Source organism: Oncorhynchus mykiss, chromosome 15, assembly GCF_013265735.2.
Source record: "Oncorhynchus mykiss isolate Arlee chromosome 15, USDA_OmykA_1.1, whole genome shotgun sequence".
In the NCBI taxonomy this organism is placed as follows: Eukaryota; Metazoa; Chordata; class Actinopteri; order Salmoniformes; family Salmonidae; genus Oncorhynchus; species Oncorhynchus mykiss.
The window spans coordinates 28,579,451-28,599,827 of NC_048579.1; the positions used below are offsets into that span (position 1 = coordinate 28,579,451).

General features: G+C 45.3%; 1 protein-coding gene across 1 annotated transcript in view; it reads left to right on the forward strand.

The window, feature by feature from the left end:
- Positions 1-1,172: 1,172 nt before the first annotated feature.
- The window catches only part of LOC110489944 (tyrosine-protein kinase yes), a 31,415-nt gene continuing 12,210 nt past the window's right edge, over positions 1,173-20,377 (forward strand). The window contains exons 1-4 of the mRNA XM_036944234.1: positions 1,173-1,743; positions 14,257-14,544; positions 17,483-17,582; positions 18,113-18,211. Of these exons, the coding sequence (XP_036800129.1) occupies positions 14,265-14,544; positions 17,483-17,582; positions 18,113-18,211 (479 nt within the window). The 5' untranslated portion in view covers positions 1,173-1,743; positions 14,257-14,264. The remainder of the gene's footprint in view (positions 1,744-14,256; positions 14,545-17,482; positions 17,583-18,112; positions 18,212-20,377) is intronic.

Below are 20,377 nucleotides of genomic sequence, written 5' to 3' on the forward strand. Positions count from 1 at the left end.
ATGTAATTCTCCAGTCAGGAAAAATATCACTTGAGACAAAGGCAGGCAATATCAGAGCCTTAAAAGAAGATATGCAGGCTCTTAGAGATGGATGGGAGTCTCTCCTGTCTAGGGCAACACTGATTGCTACACAAATGGATGTTGTACCTCAATTTAGCAAGGAACACAGCCAAAAGAGGAAAGGGAAGAGAATCCATGATGAGACCTCTCAAGAGGAGACAGCTCAGGACAGTGCAGCAAAGGTGTTTCGGAACACAGTGTTTTTTTTTACTGCTATGGCCAACATCATAAGTGACTTGGACACTAGGTTCCACACTACTGTAAAAATTGTAGAATAATATTCTGCTGTTCTGAAAGTGGGGCAGATTAGTGAGGATAAAGTCCCTTTTGTGTGCCAACCACTGATGATGAAGTATTCCAGAGATCTTACTCCTGTACATGCTGTTCATGCTGCCACTTTCCCCCCTAACTTGGTCTCCTGAATGCAATTTGTAAGATGCAGCTGCAAAGCGTTTTTGGAGAAGTGTGGATTGCTTTACGTATATTTTGCACACTGCCTTTGACTGTCGCTGGTGGTGAGAGAGCTTTCAGTAAGCTAAAACTGATAAAAAACGATTTGAGGTCCATTATGTCCCAGGACAGGCTTTGCAGTCTTGCCATGCTGTCCATTGAAAGTCAGTTAGCTAGAAAGCTGGACTTCAAAGACTTCATCAGTGAGCACATTTCTTATATTTTAGTATTGTATTTTTGGAATATTGTACATTTTATCTTGTAAATGTGTACTGGTTTAGCCGTGTAAATATGCATAGTGCACAATGTCTGGTGTGATGTATTGTTTTATTGATGATGTAGATGATGTTTTGTTGTGATGTGTTGTTTTGTTCCTGTTTGGATCCCAGGAAGACTAGTGGCTGCCTTGGCTGCAGCTAATAGGGATCTTAATAAAATACTAAATACTAATACTTGGATTTAATTAAATGATGTATTAGGCCTCAGTGCCTCAACAGCAGCAGACAAGAAGAGTCAGATTGGCCCTTGGCCCCTGTAGCAAAAGATGTAACCACTTCCACACTCGACCACTAATACAGTAACCCAATATTAGGCGATACTGCCAGTAGATGGCGATAGAAGACCAGTTTTGGAGAGAGAATTATATTCTTCTTTAATACACAAATCCCTTTAAAGCCACACACACGGCATACAGACGCATTTTTGGTTCCCAAAATTACTTCAACCTTTCAAGGTTTTGTTTATAGATTTTTTTTTTGTTGCTATAGTCACTTGTGTCTGTGATGATCGTCTAACGATCTCGACACCGGTCTGCAGGATTGATATCTCCAACTGCGGCGTCATTTACTGGAATCGCGTCGGCCATGTTGTAGTGGGGGTTGATGCAAGTTTAGAGGTAGGAAGTGTAGCTACAGGAACTGGGTTAGCCTACTTTTGGGGACTTATTTTGTCATGTCGCTGGATACATTTAGCTGGGGTTTTATTCATTAAGGCGTTCTGTCTGTGTCAACCCCTCTAATCGTTTAATTTCTTCATCCTTCGTTTTGCTTTGATTTAACTTCATTGTTATTTCATTCACCGAGCACAAAAACGATTGAGAAAGACCTGTGTTGGAGGGAGGCGGGATGGGGGCGACTGTGATTTCCATGTTGGAATACTAGCTGATTTTTCGTCGAACCCAGAAATAAATTGGAAATACAAACAAGCGACACAACAGCGTGAATTTCTTAAAAGGTAAGCTTTTTTAAATGAGAAAAATAAGTTGACAATCCAATAACCCAATGATGGGCCCCACCAGTCCTCTGGTAGGATCGATTTTCCAGAGCATTGTCTGCATATATTTGTTCTGACCCGAAGAATTGCGGTAAATATAGCCTATTATTAAAGATACATTAAATTCGTATAAAGTGTTGAGTTCAAATATGTTTTGAGACCAACATAGACCTACTGTAGTTCACTCTCTCTGATGTGAGCCTGTAGACTAATTGAAGTTTTAAATGTAGGTTACGGCTTTAACGTCCCCAAAGACAGCATTTTATTTAACGTCTTATATATAAGACGTTATATATAAGATGTTAAGTGAAATAATTAATTTCTCAAACACTGACAAACAATTGTTTCTTGTTGGACAATCAAGCCAGTCCAGTTTGCTCCAGGGTAGTGTCCGATAACGCAAGACGGCTGTTCCAATACGGAACACATGGAACAGCTAGCTGAAGTAGCAACACTAGCATTGTCTGGACTCTCACCACATGGCCTTGGTCAATTGTAACACATCATATTCCTGATAGTCGCTACTAGTTAATTGAGATAAAGCAACTTAACTGTGTGTTATGGAATGTGATTGTGGTTAGCTGAAGAATGTGCATCTGCAGGCTACACGTAGCCCATGATTGCCAGTACTGATCGTAAAATAAATGACCTCAAATTATATTTACTTATAGGCCTACAGTAGTAATCCCTGAATGCATAGGTTATTTTGGTAGAAGGGGCTAGAGTACCAACCTCGTAAAAATGTACCAACTCCACACCACGTTACAAAATTTCTGAGGCATATGCTTGAGTTTGTTAATAATAACACTTCCACATCCAAGGACACATCCGATGTTTTGGAGTGGTGTCAGTTAACAGGAGAGAACTACGGACTGACTAGTGTTGCTGGGACTAAACCACTGTGTCTAAAAGTTCCAAGGCCTTTGCGCATTGTAATGTCTACGGTTGGCCTCGGGATTCAGAGCAACCTAGACAAGCCCCAAGTGTGACCCCCTAGGCTAGAACATAAATCACATTTTATTTGTCACATACACATGGCTAGCAGATGTTAATGCCAGTGTAGCGAAATGCTTGTGCTTCTAGTTCCAACAGTGCAGTAATATCTAACAAGTAATCTTAACAATTCCCCGGCAACAACCTAATACACACATCTAAAGGGATGAATGAGAAAATGTACATATAAATATATAGATGAGCGATGGCTGAGTGGCATAGACAAGGTGCAACAGATGGTATAAAATACAGTATTTTCATATGATATGATATGAGTAATGTAAGATATGTAAACATTATTAAAGTGACATTATTTTGAGTGGCATTGTATAAAGTGACTAGTGATCCATTTATTAAAGTGGCCAGTGTAGGCAGCAGCCTCTGAGTTAGTGATTGCTGTTTAGCAGTCTGACGGCCTTGAGATAGAAGCTGTTTTTCAGTCTCTCGGTCCCAGCTTTGATGTACCTGTACTGACCTCGCCTTCTGGATGGTAGCTGTGTGAACAGGCAGTGGCTCAGGTGGTTGATGTCCTTGATGATCTTTTTGGCCTTCCTGTGACATCGGCTGCTCTAGCTGTCATAGAGGGCACAATGTAAAAATAATTGTTAGTTTAACTCTGATAGAGTTGAATTCAACACTGTTTTAGAAAACATTTGTTCCCAGTCTACATAGTGTTAAAGTTACTCTACAGGTAGTGTCACATTTTCATTCCACTGAATTGAGTTGAATTAACACTGCAATGACTGCATAATTTTACACTCCGATTTAATTCCGACACGAGTTCATTGACTCCTCATAATGTTGAAAATACAATACAAATACTAATCCTGGGTTAATATAAGTCAACACTGTAATTTTTACACCAACTTTTTTACTGTGCCGGTAGTTTGCCCCCGGTGATGCGTTGTGCACCACCCTATGGAGAGCCTTGCGGTTGAGGGCGGTGCAGTTGCCGTACCAGGCTACGATACAGCCCGACAGGATGCTCTCGATTGTGCATCTGTAAAAGTTTGAGGGTTTTAGATGACAAGCCACATTTCTTCATCCTCCTGAGGTTGAAGAAATGTCTGTTTGGGTGGACCCTTTCAGTTTGTCTGTGATGTATACGCCTAGGAACTTAACTTTCCACCTTGTCCACTGTTGTCCCTTTGATGTGGATAGTGGGGGTGCTCCCTCTGCTGTTTCCTGAAATCCACAATCATCTCCTTTTTTTTATGTTGAGTGAGAGGTTGTTTTCCTGACACCACACTCCAAGTGCCCTCACCACCTCCCTGTAGGCTGTCTCGCCGTTGTTGGTAATCAAGCCCACTACTGTTGTGTCGTCTGCAAACTTGATGATTGCATTGGAGGCGTGCATGGTCACACAGGAGGGGGCTGATCAAGCACCCTTGTGGGGTCCCAGTGTTGAGGGTCAGCGAAGTGGAGATGTTGTTTCCTACCTTCACCACCTTGGGGTGGCGGCCCGTCAAAGTCCAGGACTCAATTGCACAGGGCAGGGTTGGGACCAAGGACCTCCAGCTTGATGATGAGCTTGGAGGGTACTATGGTGTTGAATGCTGAGTTGTAGTCAATGAAAGGCATACTTACATTGGTATTCCTTTTGTCCAGATGGGATAGGGCAGTGTGACCTGTTGGGGCGGTTTACAGACAACACCATCACACTGGACAAAAGGAATATGTACAAAGAAAGCGATGAACCAACCATGGCTGATCTTGGATGCATTAAGCCGAGTGGGGTCATGTTTTGTACCAACATTAGTTTGTCAGCTTAATGTCCACTAGTATTCACTGGAGTTGGTACTTGTGTTGCTCTATGTGATATCGGTTGCACTTAATGTTATGGTATAGAAATGACCAGGTATTTAGGCTACGAAGAAACAGGAGTGTAACCTCACAATAATAACATATGCCTTCAGAAAAATTCTAAGCCACTGTGATTGAAGAATGAGAACGTCTCCCTCTTATACAGTAGGTCATGACTGGAGATACATGGCTGGCTCTCATTCTCTAGACCAGGGGTATTCAACTCTTTCTTACCCTATGAGGTCCGGAGCCTGCTGTTTTTCTGTTCTACCTGATAAATAATTGCACCCACCTGGTGTCCCAGGTCTAAATCAGTCCCTGATTTAGAGGGGAACAATGAAAAAATGCAGTGGAACTGATTTCTAGGTCCAGAGTTGAGTTTGAGGGCTCTAGACAGTCAGTGGGAATGTGGACAATTCATGCCCTACGCCTGTGCCTTGAAGCCAGAATCTCACTTGGATCTGGGACAGATACTGCATATTGAAGAGTTGAGGAGTATGTGGAAGACCTTCTGTGAGCTGTTGGTAAAAGGTGGGCAATGGCAGAACTGGGCCGTATGTACTAGGCACCAGCGGGTGGGGAAACGGACTGAAATTGGGAGGGACTACCTGAACTTCAATAAAAGATGCCATCATTTTCATTCCACTATGTTTTGCTACTGTGTACACTGAAAGATATGACCCTTGTCCTTGGTGATTCCATGGTAGTGTCTGTCTGTTTTGTCTAAGCATAACAGAGAGATCATTTTCAAGTGTGGAACCATTGAAATTGAGTGAACTCACACCAGGGAGCCTATTTTTGAAGTATGTAGCATAGGATATAGCTTAATCTTATTAGCCCTACTGCAGTACCACAGTTGTGTACATTGGTGTGACAGAGCGCACACAGTGTGTGAAGGAATGCTTAGTAATGGTGAGGTCACTGAAGTTACCACATCACACATTGGCACTCAGGGCAACCCCTGAGTGAGAAGTAGGCGTTGATAGTTTAAACCGCCTCTCTCTGACTTACTGTGGTCACCTCCCGCTACTAAAATAGCTCCTACACACTCGTGTGAACTCCTGCCTTTAGGTTGTCCTCCAGGGCCAGCCTTAGAATGAGTCCTGTGTCTACTGTCGAGCCTGAGACATGGCTATGAGTAAGCATCAGCTGACCCATGTGTTGGCAGACGCGTAGCCAGGTATTCTGTGAGGCTGGCAGCCTGGTACAGCTCCAGAGGTGGAGAGATGTCTTGCCAACAGTAGACTCGGTGGTGTTTGAACAGAGTAACACATCCTTAATCATCACAGCAACATTTTATACTGCTTCTTGCTTTAGAATTCATGTAAGGCCTAGTCTCACATGCCACACTTGTGAGAGACTACATTAGGCCTAATTCTGTATTCATGCTGATAGACTATGGTATCAAAGCAAAGTGATGTTCCAACTTCCTTCCTTTTAATATTTATTGAAACTACAGTAGCAATAGGCATATACTCTTTGATATTGTACAACTGCACTTTCCCATGGGCAGTGTAACCCTTACTTTGTCTTCCTCCAATGGCATCTGTTGGCAGTTGTAAGCATGGTAAAGCCTTCCCTGTCTGCAGTCTTGGTGTCAGCTGCTAACAGCTGTCCACGTCGAGGGTGGGGCTACTCACAGACCCCTAGTTGCTGTGGAAACTCCCAGCATCAAACCGTAGGGATAGTTCTCCTTGCGTAACAAAGTGTCAATCGATGTCTCTGTTACTAACTGATATTTAGCCGCGTCTGCATGTTATTTCACCTGCAGCTTTCATTTATGTCAGGCATCAGTTTTATGTCTAAGTTACCCTGTTTGGTAACAAAAACCATGTCTCAGCAGTTCCAGAACCACAGGGTTGACTGATATCCATCAGCTAACCAGTTTTAGCCTGTTTTCTTTCCCACTCCTTGTCTCCATGTCTATCTCCCTCGTAGGAGGAGCAAATAGAGGTCTCTTGGCTGTACTGAGTGTGTATTCATCGATGAGTTTCCGTAGCGTGCACATGTCTTTGTGTGTGTGCAAGGGCGCTGGTGTGTAGGCTATCATATGTGCTTGCGTTTTTTTTGTGTGTGCGTGTTTCTGCCTGCCTGCATTCCTCTCAGTGAAAGCTACAGCAGGTGGTCTGGAACACAAAGGCCTGGCGGAAGGACGTCCGGGCCAGAGGGATCTGTTAATTTCTCACTGATCATCCCAGCACTCCCTCCATTTCAGTACAGGGGATTTGATGTCCCTCTTTGCTATGAGCTCTAGCCGGGGTGCCAGTCTGTTTCTGCTCTCTTGAGTTGTCATGCCAAACAATGACAGCAATTGAGTTGGCAAAAACCCAGTCCTAGATCTGGACTCAGATCTGTTTTATCAGGCCAGTCCTCAAACAGCTCTACTCTACCTCTATCATGCCATTTTCAGCATGATGGACTGAATCCTAAGTAAAATATTCACTTTGTAGTCATGCATTGATGACGTGGAAGTTAGGATTCACCCCAATGTGATCAACTTGTCGAGCGGAAGTCTGATGCAGACTCCAGAGTAGGGTGAAGTTGCCTAGATGCTGATCTTGGGTCAGTTTTCCCCACTATGGTTAAGGTTATGATTTGGGGAGGGGAAGCTGATCCTAGATCTGTACCTAGGGGAAACGTCCCCCCAAAGCCAGAACTCCACTCTCCATCCAGGCTGTTTCAGCCCAGGGCCTTTCTGTGGAATTCCCAGTTCTCTCCAACGGTCAGGAGAGGAATGGGCCAGGGTGTAGGATACAATACACAGAACCGTTTACTATAGTTCAGTTTTGCCATGTTCAGCAGAATAAGAGAAGACATCTCATTCTGATTGAATGCAGTTTTTGATACTGTTTGACATTATCTCTACAGAAATATTCAGATTCTCAGATTTAGAGAAAGCACATCAAATCCCTTTGTGCAAACTGACTATGGAAGCGTATTCTCCTGTTTTGATGTGGATTTGGGGTGGCAATTTTTTTTTTTAATCCTCTACAATTGAAACTTTCATTGCGTGACTATAATCTTTATTGGTATGCATCCAAAGATAACTGGAGTAAAGTGAACTGAATAACACAGTGCAGACTACCAACTGATTTAAATCTATACAGCTTTAAATAATCGCCCCTAGCTATGTTACCTCCTCTCCAGCCCTGACCCACCAATCTGGGCTGACCTTTGGGATCACACTGAAGGGTCCCACTTGGGCCCTTTAATCTTATGTGTTCTGTGAGGCCTGAGCCCTAGGTAAGGTGGGCACACCAGGGGTGTGGAGGTCAAGGATCAGAGGTCAAGGAGCCTCAGGTGGAGGTGTAACTTCATGTCCCTCTGGAATGTATGAAGGGCATACAGTGCAGCTCTACAGATCTAGGATCAGCTTCCCCTCCCCAATCCTTAGTGGGGGGAAATGAAAAACTGACCCAAGTTCAGTGTATAGGGGCAACTTCACCCTACACCAGCTATAGCATTCCAAATATACTAGGGTAAAGTCAGTGCCACAAGATCCCTATGCAAAGCAGGTCTATACTTTTGAGGACAAAATGTGTAGGTTTTTCCTCCGCCTGCTACATAGCGTAGCTGTCTTTAGCTGTCTTTTTATTCCTGACTCTTTCGCTGTCTCAAATCACAAATGCTTTTGATTTAGACAGACGGAACTATGCACAAACTTTGACCTAGTTTCGAAAGGACACTTCTATTTCAGCATCATCTAACGGACTGTAATGAAACAACTCCTGAGAAGTCTGAGTTTCTCCCTAATAAGACAACACCTATGGTGTGCATTTCCACCCTCTCTCGCTCTGGCTTTGCTCTCTCGCTCTGGCTTTCTCGCTCTGGCTTTGCTCTCTCGCTCTCTCACGCTCTCTCGCTCTGGCTCCTCTCTCACGCGCTCTCGCTCTGGCTTCACGCTCTCGCTCTGGCTTCTCTCTCGCTCTGGCTTCATGCTCTCGCTCTGGCTTCACTCTCTCGCTCTGGCTTCACGCTCTGGCTTCATGCTCTGGCTTCACGCTCTCGCTCTGGCTTCACGCTCTCGCTCTGGCTTCATGCTCTTGCTCTGGCTTCTCTCTCGCTCTGGCTTCTCTCTCGCTCTGGCTTCACGCTCTCGCTCTGGCTTCACGCTCTCGCTCTGGCTTCACGCTCTCGCTCTGGCTTCACGCTCTCGCTCTGGCTTCACGCTCTCGCTCTGGCTTCACGCTCTCGCTCTGGCTTCACGCTCGCTCTGGCTTCACGCTCTGGCTTCACGCTCTGGCTCCTCTCTCACGCGCTCTCGCTCTGGCTTCACGCTCTCGCTCTGGCTTCTCTCTCGCTCTGGCTTCATGCTCTCGCTCTGGCTTCACTCTCTCGCTCTGGCTTCACGCTCTCGCTTCATGCTCTGGCTTCACTCTCTCGCTCTGGCTTCATGCTCTTGCTCTGGCTTCATGCTCTTGCTCTGGCTTCTCTCTCGCTCTGGCTTCACGCTCTCGCTCTGGCTTCACGCTCTCGCTCTGGCTTCACGCTCTCGCTCTGGCTTCACGCTCTCGCTCTGGCTTCACGCTCTCGCTCTGGCTTCACGCTCTCGCTCTGGCTTCACGCTCTCGCTCTGGCTTCACGCTCTCGCTCTGGCTTCACGCTCTCGCTCTGGCTTCACGCTCTCGCGCTGGCTTCACTCTCTCGCTCTGGCTTCACTCTCTCGCTCTGGCTTCACTCTCTCGCCCTGGCTTCACTCTCGCTCTGGCTTCACTCTCGTGCTCTCTCGCTCTGGCTGGCTTCGCTCTGGCTTCGCTCTGGCTTCACTCTGGCTTCACTCTCTCGCTCTGGCTTCGCTCTCTCGCTCTGGCTTCGCTCTCTCGCTCTGGCTTCGCTCTCTCGCTCTGGCTTCGCTCTCCCGCTCTGGCTTCGCTCTCTCGCTCTGGCTTCGCTCTCTCGCTCTGGCTTTGCTCTCTCGCTCTGGCTTTGCTCTCTCGCTCTGGCTTTGCTCTCTCGCTCTGGCTTTGCTCTCTCGCTCTGGCTTCGCTCACTAATTTTTAAAATTTTTAAATTTTACCCCTTTTTCTCCCCAATTTCGTGGTTTCCAATTGTTGTTGTAGCTACTATCTTGTCTCATTGCTACAACTCCCGTACGGGCTCGGGAGAGACGAAGGTTGAATGTCATGCGTCCTCCGATACACAACCCAACCAGCCGTACTGCTTCTTAACACAGCGCGCATCCAACCCGGAAGCCAGCCGCACCAATGTGTCGGAGGCTACACTGTGCACCTGGCAACCTTGGCTAGCGCGCACTGCGCCCGGCCCGCCACAGGAGTCGCTGGTGCGCGATGAGACAAGGAGATCCCTACCGACCAATTCCTCCCTAACTCGGACGACGCTAGGCCAATTGTGCGTCGCCCCACGGACCTCCCGGTCGCGGCCGGTTACGACAGAGCCTGGGCGCCAACCCAGGGACTCTGATGGCACAGCTGGCGCTGCAGTACAGCGCCCTGAACCACTGCGCCACCCAGGAGGCCTGGCTTCGCTCTCTCTCGCTCTGGCTTCGCTCTCTCTCGCTCTGGCTTCGCTCTCTCTCGCTCTGGCTTCGCTCTCTCTCGCTCTGGCTTCGCTCTCTCTCGCTCTGGCTTCGCTCTCTCTCGCTCTGGCTTCGCTCTCTCTCGCTCTGGCTTCGCTCTCTCTCGCTCTGGCTTCGCTCTCTCTCGCTCTGGCTTCGCTCTCTCTCGCTCTGGCTTCGCTCTCTCTCGCTCTGGCTTCGCTCTCTCTCGCTCTGGCTTCGCTCTCTCTCGCTCTGGCTTCGCTCTCTCTCGCTCTGGCTTCGCTCTGGCTTCGCTCTGGCTTCGCTCTCTCGCTCTGGCTTCGCGCTCTCGCTCTGGCTTCGCTCTCTCGCTCTGGCTTCGCTCTCTCGCTCTGGCTTCGCTCTCTCGCTCTGGCTTCGCTCTCTCGCTCTGGCTTCGCTCTCTCGCTCTGGCTTCTCGCTCTCTCGCTCTGGCTTCTCGCTCTCTCGCTCTGGCTTCGCTCTCTCGCTCTGGCTTCTCGCTCTGGCTTCTCTCTCTCGCTCTGGCTTCTCTCTCTCGCTCTGGCTTCTCTCTCTCGCTCTCTCACCCTGGCTCCTCTCTCACGCTCTCTCACCCTGGCTCCTCTCTCACGCTCTCTTGCTCTGGCTTCTCTCTCGCTCTGGCTTCGCGCTCTTGCTCTGGCTTCTCTCTCGCTCTGGCTTCACGCTCTTGCTCTGGCTTTTCTCTCACTCTGGCTCCTCTCTCGCATGCTCGCTCTCTGGCTCCGCTCGTTCTCTGGCTCCTTGCTCCTCTCGCTCGTTCTCTGGCTCCTCTCGCTCGCTCTCTGTGTGGCTTTTCTCAGCTTGCTCTTCTCTGTGCTGACAGTCACCCATGTGAGAGGATTTGGCACAATGTCCCATTCCCAGCCTGTCTCTCTTTGATACACACACAAATACTAATGTCATTTTATCTCTACATTCATAGCAAATGTCTCTCCCTCCCGCTTTGCCATGCAATGGAGTTTTGCTTCGCTTATCGGCATTTGTGTAAGAGGCAGGGCTATAGGGATTAGTGTGTGGGTGAAAGAATGACACGAGATGAAAAACAATCACTTGTAATACTGTACTTGGCCTATTCATGGCAATATGAACCTGCTTCAGTCTCCCCAGTTACTTAGGATAGGATAAGTGTTATGCTTAGGCCATGGCGGGTTAGTGAAGGGGCTTTTAAAACGGCACTGGTGTGAATGCTTGGATCATAAGATCATGTTTCCCTCCTCTGCTATCTGTTTATATAAATGCACCAGAGGAACGTGTATGTGTGTGTGTGTGTGTGTGTACACACACACAGTCGGGTGCTACTGAATATACACTGCCTCTCCAACTTTACATATCTGTGTCACTGCCAGCCCGAAACCAATCCAGTCTGTTTCCTCGGAGAGACAGAGGTCATTATACACTGAGTAGATTACTTTCCTAATATTGAGTTGTGCCCTCTGAACAGCTTCAGTTAGCCAGGGCATGGACTCCACATGATGTCCAAAGCGTTCCACAGAGATGCTGGCCCGTGTTGACTCCAATGCTTCCCACAGTTGTCAATTTGGCTGGATGACCTTTTGGGTGGTGGACTATTGTTGATGCACACGGGAAACTGTTGAGCGTGAAAAACCCAGCAGCGTTGCAGTTCTTGACACAAACCGGTGTGCCTGGTGCCTACAACCATACCCCGTTCAGAGGCACTTAAATATTTCGTCTTCCCTGTTCACACTCTGAATGGCACACGTACGCAATCCATGTCTCAATTGTCTCAAAGGTTAATTAAGGATTTTTAAGCCATCTCCTCCCCTTCATCTACACTGATTTTGAAAGGAGATTTAACAAGTGACCTCAATAAGGGATCATAGCTTTCACCTGCTCAGTCTATGTCATGGAAAGAGCAGGTGTTCTTAATGTTTTGTATACTCAGTGTATGACTATATGACCAAATGTGACGTAAGGGCAGAGTTGGCGAATGGTTAACTGTGTTTTGTTGAGAGACAAATAAATCCTAGAACAGATGGTCTGTGTTTTATTGAGATGTCGTAAAAGCTGGGATGCAGGCTGCAGCTATATGACCAGGATGTAGGCCTGGAACTGTGTTTTTATGGTGTGGCAAGTTGAGTGCTGACCCTGAGTCTCTGGGCCACTTCATTCTGATGGTGAACTTCAAACCCCGCAGTCAACCAACCCAATCTCTCTTACCCTCCAAGGAGACCAGCATACCATCTCAAGTTAAAGGGGAGAGTGGGTTAGACTCCCTTAAAGTGAGGGCTGGTTCCATATTCATGTGGCTGACAAGAATGTCTTGGCCTCCGATCTGAACATCTGAGATTAGATTTAAATGAACCGTATCTTCCTTTTCATTTCTTTTTAAATCTCATTTTGACTTAATGTAGGCCTATTACCTACGACTGACCACTCTTAAATCACTTTTATAGAGATCTATCAACACGCCATTCGAACCATAGCATGAAATGTATTCCGTGTACAATTTTTATTTGAGCAAAATGCCCTCATTTCTTGTGAAGTCCTCTTGCGGTTTGCCCCCGTTTTTTGTTGTTTTACTTGGCAGCTCGGCAGCTGAAAAAACTCAGTGAACTTCTGCCATTCCTTTTTTCTCTGTCTCTGTCTACTAGACCAGTGTTTCACAGTCATAGAGATGCAACATTCTGTTAACTTTCCCCAAAATTCCCAGGTTTTCCAGAAAGCTCAGTTTGAATATTGCTGTGGTCAGGAGGGAATGAGCAGGACATTTTGGGGGGGAAATGTGTCCGTATAAGTATCCGGGACGTTGCTAACTGACAGGTCCCTCAGATGGTCGGTTCAAACTCATTTTAGTCAGCTCAAGTGTAAATTGAAATTCTCCTCCAAAGTTATGAATTCATCACACCTTGTTTGCCAGCCCCTAGTTCCCTTGACAGCCATTCGTAGTTTGCAAGCAAGCCGAGCTTGAGATTTCGAAGAAGGTTCACAATTTCGTAGAAGTCTAGCCCACCCCCCTGGTGAAGAAAACGATTGCGAGTCATGGCTGTAACCCTCTCAGTCTAGGGCAGCTGTTTCCAGATCAGTCAAAACATCCCCTGACTGGAGCATATTTACGTGGCCTTCTCTTCACAAAGGGAATACCTCGGGGTAACACTGGCCAATTCTGTTGAGAGGGAAGAATGAGAACAATGCAGATGGTGAACACGCCAGTATAAAAGTCTTGCTTTTTTGGGACAATGGTTTGACCTAAGAGTTGCTGGTGATTTTAATTAGTATGTAGTCTACTTGCACACTTCCTTGCATGGGTTGAGGCAAGGTGGAAACTCTCTCTCCTGCCAATGCTTGCACCAATCCTATGCCTTTAAATCCATGACGGGGAGTGTGCAAGTGCACACTTCGGGAGAAGTGTGGAGAATTGGGACATAGCCTAATGTACTTTGTTTTTAAATGGCTGCTGACCATGTGTTGCAACCATTATTGTGAAGGGTTGACCCACAAAAAAAGCAGCAAATGTAAAACATGCGTTTCCCAGAATTCTTACTATTTGCATCAGCATGGCTTTTCATCTGCTGTCAGTTGGATATTCATGTAATGAACATGTTATCTCCTAAAGTCATACAGATAAACACAACAGCTCTAAACCCACTTATAAAATGTTTAGACCGTCAATCAGTATAACATGATGTATGTACTTTGCATAGGATACCCTAGACTAGTTCTGTCATGTGTATGATTGAGCCAGGTCACTCACTTTTTTTTTTGATTATGACCGCAAGTGACGCTCTACAACCAAATAATTTCAGATCAGATTTAGGATTTTTGAGAGATTTAGGATTTTTGTCCAAGATATACAGCACATGTACTCATGGCTTTAGCCATAAAATAAAAGTACATCATATAGTTTGACAACAATTTATTTTTATTATTATTATTTTTACAAATGTAAATGTTTATAGACGTACAATTCTCTAGGTTGTGGCTACAGTAGTAGTCGACGTCTCATTAATGGAATCCTTCTAACCAGTATGTATGTTGTTATCTTAAGCTTAGACTGAGTGTGTGGAGTTGGGGGGGGGGGGGGTGTATCACATCTATGCCAACGGTGGCTGACACAGGAGTGAATATTCAGTCCTGTACTGTCCTGTGGATTTGTTTCAGTCCTGTCCTGAAACTAAGCTCTTAACTTTGTTTCTCTCCAGACTTGACCATGGGCTGCATCAAGAGTAAAGAGGACAAGGGGCCTACCATGAAGTACCGCCCGGATAACGCTCCGGTCTCAGATGTCATCGGCCCCCACGTGGGCCACTATGGGCCCGACCCCACCCAGCTGCAGCAGAACCAATCGTCCTCCACGGGGCCCGCTGCAGGTTTCAATCCCCACGCCATCACCCCCTTCGGAGGAGCTTCCTCCATCATGACCCCCTTCGGAGGGGCTTCCACCTCCTTCTCCGGCGCTCTACCCGGCACGTTCCCCGGTGCCGTCTCAGGTGAGACTTGCCTATATTATCCACACGATCCTAACTTGAAATCTTCAAGCATAGCCTACATAAAAATGTTTGCGCAAATCACACGTTGACATCAATGGATGATTTGTGCGATGCGTTTGTGTGCATTTCCTTACGCACCTGTATGCCTTTCTAGCGTAACTACAATAAAGCAGAAGGTGGGGGATAAAAGAAAGATTCCGGATTGGCACACATTCAACATCTGTATTGGGGTTGACATCCATACAAGCATTATACGCTGATTTTTACCTCAACATAGTGTGAAATAGACACATAAACAATAGCCTAAATGTCTGTAAATTTTCTTGGCATTTCCATTGTTTTGGTCTAGTCCCATTGTCCTCTTTACCACATCGATACTATATAAGTACTCTAAAGTTTGCCATTTGAAACTTCTTCTATAGTTCCTTCACAAGGACCCATATGCTTATTCCCCACAACAGAATAGCTGCTGATCTGACAACTCCAATATCTGGAGTCACTCCAAAGTCCACCTGCCATTGCGTTTCAGATTATTCAAATCCAGTGGTCTCTCACCATTTCCTTCTTAAGGCGTCAGCATGCTTCAGTTTGGCTGTTTGTCCATTTTGAGATGCCATAGCCAGTATACACTTCCTCAAAGTAGTCAGAATGACTCTACGATAACTCAAGAAATCTGTCATTAATTTTGATGTTTTTGCCAAAGATCTTTTACATCTAACTAAGCTGTTTGGTGCAGTATTTTTCAATGAACAAATGTGCATGAAAATGAGTTCTTCTTGACTTTAATGAAGATTCCCTACTGTTGACCAATCACTGATGAAGGGGCATAGACTTCGGCTTGCCTCCAGGAAAGAATTTGTGTGCTTGAACAGACAAAACCCTCACTGAATTAAAAAATTACCAAAAACATCACAAAATGTCGTCATATAATATATGCACCAACTCTACCAAACTGCCGTTTGGGACACATCCTATGACACCCCCCATGGGGAGCTCATATTCATCGTACCCACTGCTGAACAACCAAGCTGCCAAAACCAATCCCATCATCTGGCCCAGGAACTCAATACCGTTCCACTGTTTCGGCTCGGAAGCACGCGGATGCCTTAAGATGTCCTTCAATCACGTTGTCCATAGGTGTCATTCGCAACAAATCAACAACGATTGATTTTTAAAGGTGGCAGGGAGACTAATCAATCTGATAAGGCCCAAAGAGCAGTGAGATGAGATTGAGCTCTCCTGTTTGGGTTGGATTAGGTTTGTAATCCCCCTCTTTGTTGGATTATCTGCTCGTGTGTGTAGGGGGGGGAGTTACAGGGCACGGTATTGAGTTCCTGGACCAGATAATGGGATTGGTTTTGGCAGCTTGGTGGTTCAGCAATGGGTATGATGAATATGAGCTCCCCCTGAGGGGTGTCATAGGGAAGTGGGTGCCATTTGGGACACATCCTATGTCAGTGTTTCCCAAAAACACCTGATTTCAAGCAGGTGTGCTTGTCTGGGGCCGCAACAAAAATATGTACTGTTGGGAGTGCTTGAGGACCGGAGTTGGGGAAACACTGCCCCTATGTAGTGCACTACTTTTGAGCAGAGCCCTAAGGGCACTATATAGGTAATAGGCTGCCATTTGGGACGAACGTATAGATATTTATCCGCCAGGGCCAGGATGATAGCAGTATCGCGATACTTGTTAGAATCGTGGCAAGGAAACAAAACACAAAGGGATTTAACTTCTTTAGGAAAACTGCCCTAATGTTGGAAACCAACATCATGATGTTGTCATCCAGTCACATGTATTTATTTCCCAAGCTATAGCACACTTTAAAAAATATATATATATGTTTTTTTTACATACAGCAGGTATGTAGGTTTTTAAAGGACCAAAGAGTTGGCCTGCTCTGTTTCATGGTACTGTAATGGTCACAGCCCTATTATCCACACAATCTGCCGTGTCTATTCTCTGCCCACTAAGCAGAATGGTTTACAGTGTATTTATTGACATTACGTAACTGCGAGATGAGATTGACCTGTGATATGTTATTATTCATGTCTTGTAACGATGTTCGCTTTGCACCGAGCTGACGTAATCATTTCCTTTACGACTCTAAGCAAACAACTACCATGCCGGACCATTAAATCCGCTCCCCGACTGATTTAGACTCCCTGTCAGAACCGTACCCATCCCACTGCCATTAGTAAGCCCTACACAGGGATGGACCAGGAGAAGAAATTGGCCTGGGCATTTCTAACACATCTCCCCATTTTTTTTTTTTTCTCTCTCTTTTGAGGCCCCCATCATTAGCCATAATGATCATTTAAAAAAATCACACACCAAAGACCAGCCCACTGGGCTTAAGATAGACCGACCCATCTGGCATTCGCCCAAACTGCCCTATGGCCGGTCCGTTACCGGACCAACATTACATTTATTTCTAATCTATACACTGGCAATTTCTATAGAGTAGAATTACCGACAGTGAAAAATTGTTAGGGGGTGTGCAGGCTAGAGAACACAGATGCTACTCTCCCCTCACGAACATTCACACCACAGACACCAGTCAGTCACGGCCGCTATGGAAACAGAACCGCCACTACAGGTCTATATTCTCTGACTCATCTTCCATTGGTCCCTTGGTCTCCTGTCATTTCAATGGGCCTGCACAGCTTTGCCGCAGAGTTTGGTACTGTGAACATTCAGCAACATTGTTTCTGTCAATCTTGGCACAAAGGTCAGTAGGTATTTATAGGAAGTCTTTGTATCTTTTAATAGGCTATTAGTAGCTCTGAATTCCTTCATATTCTAACTGGTTCTCCTCCTTATCTCTGCGAGTTAGTCAACGAAAACAATTTCAGCCTCTTAAATGGACATACTGTCATGAATTTCACTTGTGCATTTAACTTAAATGTTTTATTTAATGTTTTCTGTGTCTGTATTCAGGTGGGGTTACGTTCTTTGTGGCCTTGTACGACTATGAAGCCAGAACCTCAGACGACCTGTCGTTCAAAAAAGGGGACCGCTTCCAGATCATCAACAACACGTGAGTCCCCATGGGCCCTGGTCAAAAGTAGCACACTATATAGGGAATGGAATGCCATTTGGGACGCATGCTCCCTCTGAGAACATCATTCATCATGATCAGGGGCTTATTCCCGTAGAGTAGTGGTGTAACGATGACAGAATATCTTTAAGAACACTACCAGTTCTGTACAGTGTTCTTCCTAAATGGGTTAGATTTGTCCCCCCCCCCCCGATCCTGTTTTTTTGGAGACTTTCATTTGAGGTCATATAGGTCATATATAACTTTCTGCTCTAAAATGTAGCCTTGGTTGACTTTGTTCAATTCAAATGTAATACTTTGCTGCATGCCTTAATAATATAGCAATAGAATCCATGCATAAAAGACAGCATGTACAAGCTCACTGCCAAGACACAGATAAAACAAGCATACAAGTCCCTTTCATAACCAGACTATCGTTGTACAGACATAGTAGTGATATATCTATCTGGATGATTCTTTATAATTCTCTCTGTCTGTCTGTATCTCTCTCTGTCTGTCCCCCCTTACAGAGAAGGGGACTGGTGGGAGGCGCGCTCCATCAACACAGGGAAGAAGGGTTACATCCCCAGTAACTATGTGGCACCAGCTGACTCGATCCAGGCTGAAGAGTAAGACCCTTGTCACTCATAACCTTATTTTAAGACTATCCACGGCTACAACAGCAAATAGAGCTAGCCTAATAACTGCAGCGTGACCATTACACCACACAGCTCTCGCTGGAGGCACGTTCACTAGAAGATCTCAGAGCTTCTCCTGTTCTCCTGGGTCCATATGTATCAAGTGTCTCGGGAGTAGGAGTGCTGATCTAAGATCAGGTTCCACCTGTCCAGGTTATCTCATCCATAGTGATCCAAGAGTGGGCACACAAACAGGAAAGTTGCTAAATCAACCAAAAGGTGCTGGGGCAGCCTTAAAAATGTGTCCGTTGGAGCGCTGCGATTGGTTGCCCACAATTATGGGGTGGGGCTTAGTGAAAGGTCAATTGGAATCAAAACTAGCTATATATGGTAGCTAAATACTCAAAGAACTACAAATCCTGTCAGATCTGGCGCCAGGATAAAGTGACTAAGGGGGCAGTTGAAATCAGCGAAGGGGCTACATTTTTGGTGGTTTCTTGTGTTGGAATTATATTGAATTCTGCCAACATCACGCTATACCATAATAAACAAAGAGATTCCTAGATCATTGAGTGCTTGTCAAGTGACGTGCTACAGATTTCGCCGTCAACCTATCTCCGTTGCGCTGTCTCAGTGTAAAATAGGAGCCTTCTAGCAGTCACAAGGACTGCTAGAAGGACTCCTGCAATTCAGCAGGAGGCTGTCAGGTAGAGGTGCAAATTAGTGTTGGATTTATTTACACGGTCACTGGTGTTTTCAAAGATGACAGTGATATTTGCAAATATATACAGTCCCGGTCTAAAGCTTGGACACCTATTCATTTTCTTTATTTTCACTATTTTCTACATTGTAGAATAATAGTGAAGACATCAAAACGATGAAAACACACATGGAATCATGTGGTATTCAAGAGTGTTGACCTTTTTTAAAGCGTGAGTTCCAAATATCTCTAACCGTCGCCCCTGCGTGAGTTTTTTTTTTTTGTTTGTTTTTTTGCTCATGATGTCTATGCTCTCACTGTTCCAAAATGTGATTGTTACACAACAGAACAGTTATCCGCGCTGCCCTCAAACCAAGGCACGCTGCCTGCTAATTATCTATAGGCTATGTTTCAACTTGTCAATTTCAAATTATTTTCTCAAACTGTTTTAATTGGGGTGTGTTCCGCCGCCTCGTTAATTCACATAAGAAGTAGCCCATTTCACTGTTGCGGATCACTTATGTTTGAAGCTTTACTGAGCCGGCTAATCTTCTCTTCAACTAGTGCCCAAGCACTTCCCTAGTGTTTCCCGAGATCAAGTATGAAGACATTGCGCATCACTAGTCAGAACAGGCCTTGCACAAACATTTTCTGTCTGGTGTTTGCATTGCCTTCATGGTTATTTTTCCTTACAAATTGGACTTTGGAGAACTTGCACAATTGGTGGCTGTCTAAATACTTTTTTGCTCCACTGTGTGTGTGTGTGTGTGTGTGTTCGACCGACCAAAAAAGCAGATACCTATTAATCGACCAATTTTATTTATTTATTTATTTGTAATAATGACAATTACAACAATACTGAATGAACACTTATTTTAACTTAATATAACATCAAATTCAATTTAGCTTCAAAAAAATAATGAAACATGTTCAATTTGGTTTAAATAATGCAAAAACAAAGTGTTGGAGAAGAAAGTAAAAGTGCAATATGTGCTTTGTAAGAAAGCTAATGTTTCTTGCTCAGAACATGAGAACATAGCTGGTGGTTCCTTTTAACATGAGTCTTCAATATTGAAGTTTTAAGTTGTAGTTATTATTGGAATTATAAGACTATTTCCCTCTATCATTTGTATTTCATGAACCTTTGACTATTGGATGTTCTTATAGGTTCTTATAGGCACTTTAGTATTGCCAGTGTAACAGTTTAGCTTCTGTCCCTCTCCTCACTCCTCCCTGGCCTCGAACCAGCAACACAACAACAACAGCCACCATCGAAGCAGCGTTACCCATGCAGAGCAAGAGAAACAACCACCCCAGGGCTCAGAGCGAGTGAAGTTGGAAACGCTATTAGCGCGCGATAACTAGCTAGCCATTTCACTTCGGTTACACCAGCCTCATCTCGGGAGTTGATAGGCTTGAAGTCATAATGAGCGTAATGCTTGACGCACAACGAAGAG